Source organism: Ichthyophthirius multifiliis (genome assembly GCF_000220395.1).
Source record: "Ichthyophthirius multifiliis unplaced genomic scaffold scaff_1120509251222, whole genome shotgun sequence".
Classification (NCBI taxonomy): Eukaryota; Ciliophora; class Oligohymenophorea; order Hymenostomatida; genus Ichthyophthirius; species Ichthyophthirius multifiliis.
The window spans coordinates 103,565-113,443 of NW_004086085.1; the positions used below are offsets into that span (position 1 = coordinate 103,565).

The window sequence follows — 9,879 nt, forward strand, 5'->3', positions numbered from 1 at the left end:
GAATTTTTTTGCTTTCTTTTTTAAAGTATTTAAATAATATTTTAGGGGTTTATTTCAAAATAATAAATATAATTTTAACTTTTGAGAATTAAAAATTTGGTTTCATATAAAAAATATTTAGGTATATTTTAATTTTTGAGATTTAAAAATCTGGGGTTCACATTAAAAATTTTTAGGAGGTGTAAAAATCTAGAAAAAAAAATAGTCTTATCTAAATTTAAATTGTATGTAATACAATTAAGAAAGAGTAAAACACAAATAATAAGTTTCCTCAATAGAAAAATAATTACATAATGATAACTTATAAATATAAAAATTTTAGAAATAAAACTTAAAATAATGATTAAAAATATTTGTAAGATTTATATAGGAAAAAAATATTTTAAGTCAATAATATATAATTAAAAAAACTGCCTGTATTTATTTAAAAAAATTTAAATTTTTTATTAATTAATCTACGAGAAAAAAATAAATATAAAAAAGAATAAATTAAAAATAAACCTTTAGTATCTTTTATTAAAACAAATAAAATAAAGAAAAAAAATAATAATAGTAGATTATATTTTTATAAAAAATAATATATAAATGAATTATAAAATCGTATTTGCAAATATAAATTATTTACATAGAAATACAATAAAATTTATTTATAAAAAAAATGATATAATAAAAATATAAAATAATGAAAATAGTATTTTAATTTATAATAAAAAAAATGATAAAAATAATTATTTTAATTTAAATATAGAATAATATAAAAAAAAAAAAATAAGAAATGTAAATGAAACATAAAATGATTAACTTAAAAAAAAATAAAAAATAAAAGATATAATATATATATATATATATATTAAAAAAAAAGTATTATTTTATATTCAAAATAATAATAAAAAAAAAGATATAAAAAATTAATTTATATTTGTTTATATTTATATTAATAATAAAAAATTATATTTATATACAATATTTATATTTATATTTATTTTTTATTTTTCTTTAATATTAATTTTTTTTTATTTACTATTACTCTAAATAATATTAAAAAATAAATCAAAAATTAAGGTTTAAAATGTAATATTTTTTTTTCTAAATAATAATTATTAATAATTTTAAGTAAATTAAAATATAATAATTTTTATAAAATTTAATTTTATTTAATATATTTGCGCATTTCTATTTTATTCAATTTTTTTATAATAATAAATATATATTTTTTTATTTTAATTTTTTTAAATATAATTTTTTTTTATCATTATATACAATAATTTAATATAAACTTCAATATATAAATTTCTCAATAATAATCTTTGAGATTATTATATAAAAATATAATTATATTATAAATTATTAATTCTTCTATGATTACATTACTTTTAATGCTTAAAAATGTACAAAAACTTTAAATAAATAATAAAAATATTTAAAATTTTAGAGAGATTTTCATATATAAATAATATTAATAAAAAGATAAAATTCTACTTCATTTACAAAATTTTAAATATAAAATTTAATTATAAATATAATGTTGGAATATATTTACTAAACAATAAAAATATTCATACAAAATTTTTTTTCAAATTAATTTTTTTTTTTAATTATTAATAAATAACTTATTTTTATTTATAAAATATTATTTATATACTTTTATATTAGTATTTTTATTATATTCAAAGTTTAACTTTATTTACTTCAGTTTTTAAAATAATAAATTTAAAAAGTATCCAATATTTATATAAATAGGATATTCAAATAAAATTTCATTAACAATCCAATATATTTTATTATTTTTTAATGTAAAAAAATAACAAAATTAATGAAAGAAAATAAAAAATAAATGAATACAAATATTATTAAAAATATATATTTACGTAAAATTAATGAAAGAAATTTTTAATATATCATTTTTTTCGTCAAAATTTAAATAGAAATGAATTTATTTAATGTTAAATATAATAATTATCATATAAAATAATTCAAGTTTATAGAAAAAATAAAATAAATTTTATTGTAAACCTATTTTTTTATTTATTAAAGTACCAAAAAAGTAAATAAAAGCTTATTAATTTTCACCAAAAATAAAATATAAAGGAAATGAAATAAAATAAAATTATTTTTTTAAAATAAAATAAAATAATAAAATAAATAAAAATATATATTAAACAAAAAATCCTATAAAAATCATATATTTCTTCCTAGTGTTTCCCATAATCCACTCATCAAACGGACTATAATTTAATTTTTCATATATATTCATCAGAATGTACTTTAACTGCTTCCTTTAAAGTATCTTTTTATCAATTTTCACATCTTCCTCATCTTCAGTATCTAATTAAACCTTTGATTTATCTAAATTAACAATTTATTATATTTTTAAATATCTATCATTATATATTTAATTTATTTACGTATCTACGTAATCCGATCTGCCTTGACCGAAACTATTAATAATAGCTATAAGTTAAGTACTCCTATATTTTAGCTTAGTTAAACAGAAGTTAGAGTTAAAACAGCTCCTAGACTTAAAATGAAGTAGTTATTTTAATTTCAAGTATTTATGGCTTCTTTTTAAATGTCTTCAAGTACTACTTTAGATGAATTATTTTAACCCAAACCCTCATCAACTAAACTATATTTTATTGTTTGGTTAAAATTTTTTATTTCCACAGACGAATAAAATGTCGGAGCAGCAGAAATATCCCTTACAGCGTCTTTCTTATAGAAATTTCTATATTTATTAAAAACGGAGTCTCAGCTATTGAAAAACTTTGCGGGATTTTTGCTTTAAATTATTTTTTGTCTCATTTCCATTACTATTACGTTTATGTCTTTCAGGACATCTAATAATTTGCAGTTTTGGAAGTATTTATATATGATATTTTCCAAATCTTCACCCCCCCACCTATTTCGCCTTGTCGATTAAATTGTAAAAAAGACCTGGTTTACGAAAAATTGAATATAGTTTAACCGCGAACTTCGAAAATCTTCACTAATTCCACATGATTAGTAAACGGATTCTGCCCATCCTGACTTCCAATTATACCTAGAGTAAAAAATCCACCTATTGAAGTCGCTCCAACGCAATTAAACATATAATGGACTTCATAAAAGGTTTACTTACAGAGGTAGTTTAGGATAGTAGCGGAGATTAGACCACGCGTACAACCACTATATATACTGAGCCGGCCGACTCGAGTGTAATCTAGGGGGGGGTCTTTGGATGATATTTGTGAAGATTTTGAAGGTAAATAGGATGGAGATTTGGTTAAAAGGAAATTTTTTTGTGTTTGGATTAAATGAAAGTTTTTTAGAGAGATTTAGGAGGAATATTGTGTCTTCTAAAATTATGAATTTTAGGTCGAGTTTTTATAAGATAGTGTTTTCTTGTGGAATATTTTGGAGAAATTAAGTGATTGTTTTTGTGGAAAATTGGTATTTTTCGCGAATAAGGATTTTTTTAAAGAAATGCTAGTTTATGTTTGTTCGGATAAATTAAGAAGGAATTTTCGTTGGCTTGAAAGTTAAATGAGTAGTCTAAAGTTTGCAGGCTTTTAGTTTTTTAGTTTTTTCGATGTACTTTTGGAGGATTCGGATAGATTGGAGAATTATGGATTTAATTTGGATTATTTTACGAAAGCGTTAATTCGGTTAAATTATCTGATTAGTCACAAGGGTCAACTATTTGTGTGAAATCTAATATGGATAAATAATTATTTAATAAATTTGAGGTGGATATCAGAATTTTAGAAGATTAGATATATGAGGATATTATTTAAAATTAATAAAACTAGAAATTACATGGGGAGAAATATAATTTTCCTGAAATTTAAATAATTTAAGATTCGAGAGAGTATGGAATTATTACTATTTAAGAAAGATTTTTGAAAATTGTTTATAGTATAATAGATTTTCGCTTAAATCTACGATTTTTAAATATTTAGCGTTTAATAAACTATCGCATATATGGATATTAATTCGTTATCGAAATTACAATTCTACATTTTTAAAACTTAAAGTTTAACTATGTAGTTGTTTTTTAATATTGCCTGAAGTTCTAGAAGGTTTTGGAGCTAAATTTTATTATTATTATTAATAATCTAGTGTGTGTCTATATCAGGCTTTTGGAAGCTCCCAGATATCGCGTTGCAGATGATGTAAAAGAAAATATTGTTAATTTGCGAATATACAATTTAAAATTCTTAATGTTAAATTTGAGGAATTTTGAAGTAAAACGATTATTTGGACAAAATTAACGCGTTGGATTTATGTTTTCGAGATTATAGGGGATAATGAGGTGAAGTTTTCCTTTAGGAATTCAGTGAGGAGTTCTAAAAAGGATAACGGAGGGTTTTTTGTAGTTTATAAAGATAAATTGAAGCCATTTACAAATGTGTTAGTGAAATAAAATAATAGATAATAGACAATAGATTATAGATATCAGGAATTTTAAAAGAAAATATTTTGTTAATTTTATAAATTTTGATTAATAAATTAAATTCAAAGCTAGTATTAAAGATGCATTTTTAAAATTAATCTAGCTTTTTTAAATCTAAAAATAAAGCTGTATAATTTTTATTTTAATTATTAAAAGTTAATTCCGAGCAACTCTCAAAACACACACTTATAATGTAGTTATCCATATAAATCAAATAAAAAATATTAATATTTATAAAAAAATTCATCTTTAATATTAATTTCCTTATTATTAATAAAAAGTAAATCAGGAATTAAGCTTGGTGTATTTAAAACTGATATTTTTTTGGTTTGAAGACACTTCTAAAAAATATGCTTTAAATTCTCATTTTAAGAAAAATCTAGATTTTATACATGACTACCTAAAGTATCTACTATCCATAAATTCCTCGAAACTAAATAAAATTCTTAGTATTTGTTATTTATAGTACAATTATCCTATCATTTTTACTTGAATTATTTTGATGAAAAAAAAAATTAATATTCCCAATTAAATAATTGAACTGCCTATTATTTTTAATTTTTATAAAATTAGGTTTTTTCATTATTATTTTCAAATCATCCAAATTTCATAACTAGAACTTTTTTCGAAAAGAAAAAGATGATATAAATGACGGAAAGTTACTATTGGGAGGCAAAAAAAGGACTAAAAACGTGATTATTATAACAAATAAAAACTTTTAGTATATATTAAGCATATTATTATTTAATATAACGAGTATATAAAAAGGGCAGATTTTATGTTTATAATTTACTTACTTTCGTTTTTGCCTAAATTTGTAAATAAAAATACACTACAATTTTCCGTGTTTTTCTTAGATGGATTAAGTAGAAATTTTTCTAAAAAAAAAATTCATTTGGATATATTATTGGGTTTAGGATTATATTTTCAAAAACGAGTTTTTATCTAGAAGATATTAGTTTTTTAAAACTGAAGAAGAAGTAAAAAAATCAGAAAAATATATTGTAAAAACTCTTTTTGGATAAAAAAATAATTTTACTTATCTGTTTGGACTAATTCTTTTTATTAAATATTGTTTTCAGGGGATATTTGTTATATTGCAAGGTCTATAGAGAGTATTATGGAAAGGATAAATGCCTTTTTTTTGGATGAAAAATTCATATAATTGTTCGTTTTAGTCTTTATATTTATAAATTTCGGATATTTATTTGATTTCTTCTTGTTTATATAGTGAAAAAAATTACTCATAAATAAATGTTTGAAAGGTATTTTATTCCGAAATAAAAATTTCAATATTATAAATAATCTTACTTTAATTCTGTTTTTTTTTTTTTATAAAGTGAAATAATTTTAATTTAGTTTTTGTAATTTTTTATGTAATCGATTAAAATTTATGTTTGAAAATTTTTTAATAACATTTTTATCTATGTTTGTTTTTATTTATTTCAGGAATTTATAAAGAAATGGTTTATTATGATATTTTTTTCTTAACTTATTTATATTTTTTAAGATAAATTTTTATTTATTTTTTTTATTTGGACAAGTATTCAGATTTTAGAATTATAGATTAAATTAATGAAATTATAAATTATAAAATTTAATGAAAATTCTTCTTCTTTTTATTCAGTTCTTTTTTTTTTGTGAAATAGTAATAGTAGTATATAATTTTGTATTTATATATATAATATTAAATGTAATTTTCTAACAATAATTAAAAAACAAAATAAAATATTATAAATATATAAATATATATATATATATATAAATATTATTAATATTAATACATATATTTATTTTATATACTTTTTATTAATATTTATCAACTTTTTTAAAAATTAATTGTTTGTTTTAAAAAAAAAATCCTTTAAAGACTTATTATTTTATTATTCCTTCGAATTAAATTAAATATAAATTTTTACAAAATTTTATATTATAATAATATAAATTCTTCGTTTTTATATATAAATTAATTAATTTTTTATACAAAAAAATATTCCCATTAATATCTTCTCAATATCATAATGGATTTATTCTATTACTCTTGTTGACTTTGAGCCTGTACTAACTAGATTTTATATTGAAGTTTATTCTTATTTTAATTAGAGTATTTTTGATATATACGTTAATCTAAAACATTTTAATTATCTTCTTTATAAAACTTTTCTTCCCTTCTTTTTATTTAGGATGTATTTTATTCATCATTTGCTCATTTTAAAATATTTATTTGAATTTAGATATTTATGTTTTACTCCAATGATATTTTAGTTAAAATGTTGTTTTCATAAGAATTTTCGATGTATTCAAATTCTTCCGGTTCTTAAATATCTTAAAAAGAATACTTGAATTAAATAATTCAGTATCTATTTATAGATAATTTTATTTTCGAGTAATTATAATATATTCGAAAGCTTAAATTAAATCATGATTATTGTATTCTATATAAATTTCAGAAATTAACTTTCTAACACATATATATTATAAAGTTGTAAAAATTAAAAATTTATTTATATATATTTTTACTAAAAAATAAAATTTATGCATTAAATACAAAATAACTTAATATATATTAATTTAAAAGTTCGATATATATGTAAGAAAATCTTAAATTAATGTTAATTAATACATCTATTGAGTTAATTTTTTTTTAAAAAAGCAGTGCAGTTTATCCTATTGACAAAAAATACCTTTAATTATCCTATATAAACTTTTGTATGATTTAGTAAATTTCTTCTAATTAAAAATAAATTAAAGAGAATATTTTTCAGTTTTTGTTCTCCTCCCTTCTCAAAAAAAATAAAATAAAGCTTAAATTTTCTAAATAAAATGGTTTTTATATTAATATTATCTTTTCACAAATTAATATTACCTTTTATGATAAAATTAAAATAAACAAATAAACATTTTTATTGATCAAAAAAATATAACTTGATAACTGTCCGAATAATACATATAGTATAGTAATCTGAAAATATTTTAAATTTTTTTAGCCTGATTATAAATTTCAGGTGTTTTTTTAGTATTTCATACAATTCAAACAATATTTTAAATATAAAAAAATAAGGATAATTTTAAAATCTAAAAATAATAGAAGTTTTTTATTTCAGGCTTAATATTTATTAATAATTTTCAACAATTATTAAAATTATATATAATTCTTGATAAATAAATAAAACATAAAAAAATAGTTTATTATAAAAATTTAATTATGTTTTAAGTTATAATATAGGTAGTTTAAATTATAAATTTAACTTTATAAAAATTTATTTAATTAATTGTAGCATTATTTATTTTTAAGAAGAATATCATAATTTATATTAGTAAAAATAGAATTAATATATATATATATATATATATATATATATATATATATATATATATATATATATATATATAAATATATTTACATATAAATATTTTATTTTTTTATTTAATAATGTAATCTTATCTTTTATATTAATAATTTAAAAACATTTTTATATAAAAAAACATAAAGATTTATAAAAACAAAAAAATAAATAAATAAAAAATTTTTTTAATATTTTTAATAATATTTAATGTATATTTTTTTTATTTACCATAATAAAATAAAAAATCTTATCACTCTAAATCTCTTAAATCTTATTTTAAATTTAACTCTATAACTTTTTCATTTCCAGAAATACCTTTGAGTTTTTTTCTCTGAAAAAATAAAAATAAAAATAAAAAAAAATAATAAAAAATACTTTCTTTAAAGCTAAAACATCCAAATTTTATCTATCTAACCAAACTTTAACTTTTTTATCCCCAACACTATCTTTAAATACATTTTTATCCTTTTAAAATAATTAAAATAAATTGAAAAAATATATTAAACTATAAAAATTATATTTTACTTATTTTTTAGTTTTAATTTTAGGTTATTTACAAGCTTTTTTAAAAGTTTCTTCTGGAGCAAATTAACTTCTTCTAATATTTAAACTAGCACTTGGTCCTATTTCAGTTAAAGAAAGATTTCCTCCTTTATCATTTTATTAATTACTTTCTATTAAATAAGTTTTCATGTAAATATTTTATTAATCAGCAGTAAAAACTAATGTATATTTCAATCCTTTTATTATGTCAATTTCTTTAACTTCTATATTCTCCACAAAGAAATCATTTAATAAATTTTTTATTCGTACAAAAGAAGGCTCAGAATCAAAAAGAGGACCCTAAAATACTAAGACAGGTCTACATTATGCAGGAATATCAACTAATCCTAATTTTTCATTTTAAGATTAAAGATTATTAATACCCAATTCAACCATATCAAGTACATGATTATCATAAATACGACCTAAAACAATATTATTAGGTCTTTTTTTATTATGAGAACCAAATAAAAAGAATGCACAATCTTGTTTTTAACAATAATTTTCTATTTGTTAAATTTCTTCAAAAGGACGAATTTCATGTCTTCTTGAAAAATTTAAAGAATTTATTTTTTTTAAAGAATACTTTAAAAATAAAAAATATATGAATATATAAATATATATATATATATATTATATATATATATATATATATATAATTTTTTTATATATTTTACTAAATCTTTCATAAAATTTGAAACTTATTCTGATGTTTTTTATCCTTTTATAAATAAGGTTTTTCTTATTCCTTCTTCTAATTATGGATTCTTTTTCTTTTGAAGTCTTCGTCCTTTTGCAGTTTTTGGAGTTCTTATTTATTTTTTAATTTTTGCAAATTATTCATCTTGTTCAATTTCTTCCATTTTTATTTTTTATTTTAGCTTTTATTTAGTTTGATATTATTTTAATTTTTTTTAGTATTTAATATTTATATACCTTTTATTTTTTTTAATTTTTTCAATAAATCTAGTTTTTATTTAAATAATTTTTTTGTTTTGTTTTACTTTCTTATAGATTTAAAATAAAATATTATTTTTCATATTTATATTAAATTTTTACAAATTTTTTTAATATAATTTTATTTGTTTTAAATAATATTATAAAAAATAATTTTTTTAAAAAAAAATAACTTAATATATCTCATTTTAATAAAATCAACATCTATTAGAAATTCATTATCAAGAATATGAAAAATTCATAATAAAATTATTTATATTACTAGAATAAGTAATTTGGTTATATAAAAGATATTTCAATAATTTCTAAGAATTTCTTATTATAATATTTTCTACCGAAGGTTATACTTCTTAAAAAAGTGCATTTTTTCAAGAATCTCTACATTAAATTTTGAATTTCTCGATAGTTATAATTATTTTTATATAATATTTGCCATATTAATATGTATAATACAATTTGATAGAAATATTCATATTATATTCTGTTATAGTTTTATGGCTACTCTAATAGTAAATCATAAATAAATTTTCCGAAATCTAATTTTTATTTTTAGTAAAGTAATAATAAATAATACCATAACATTAATATTATTTTGCAAAG

The 9,879-nt window shown here is 17.5% G+C and overlaps 1 protein-coding gene across 1 annotated transcript, besides 14 other annotated features; it reads right to left on the bottom strand. All coding sequences in view use genetic code 6, as the record gives it.

Moving 5' to 3' along the window:
- Nucleotides 1-462: 462 nt before the first annotated feature.
- Nucleotides 463-496: a microsatellite.
- A 429-nt stretch (nt 497-925) lies between these two features.
- Nucleotides 926-979: a microsatellite.
- A 5-nt stretch (nt 980-984) lies between these two features.
- Nucleotides 985-1,026: a microsatellite.
- A 174-nt stretch (nt 1,027-1,200) lies between these two features.
- Nucleotides 1,201-1,246: a microsatellite.
- Nucleotides 1,247-1,788: 542 nt separating this feature from the next.
- Nucleotides 1,789-1,839: a microsatellite.
- Nucleotides 1,840-6,158: 4,319 nt separating this feature from the next.
- Nucleotides 6,159-6,192: a microsatellite.
- Nucleotides 6,159-6,212: a microsatellite.
- A 1,552-nt stretch (nt 6,213-7,764) lies between these two features.
- Nucleotides 7,765-7,846: a microsatellite.
- Nucleotides 7,847-8,029: 183 nt separating this feature from the next.
- On the bottom strand, nt 8,030-9,185 carry IMG5_162990 (hypothetical protein; the record flags this gene model as incomplete). The annotated part of the gene is made up of 4 exons (XM_004030303.1): nt 8,030-8,110; nt 8,155-8,244; nt 8,305-8,907; nt 9,000-9,185. The coding sequence occupies 4 exons, from the start codon at nt 9,183-9,185 to the stop codon at nt 8,030-8,032; spliced, it is 960 nt and encodes a 319-aa protein (XP_004030351.1).
- Nucleotides 8,114-8,150: a microsatellite.
- Nucleotides 8,114-8,153: a microsatellite.
- Nucleotides 8,115-8,150: a microsatellite.
- Nucleotides 8,921-8,978: a microsatellite.
- Nucleotides 8,931-8,980: a microsatellite.
- A 198-nt stretch (nt 9,186-9,383) lies between the features above and the next one.
- Nucleotides 9,384-9,423: a microsatellite.
- Nucleotides 9,424-9,879: the final 456 nt, after the last annotated feature.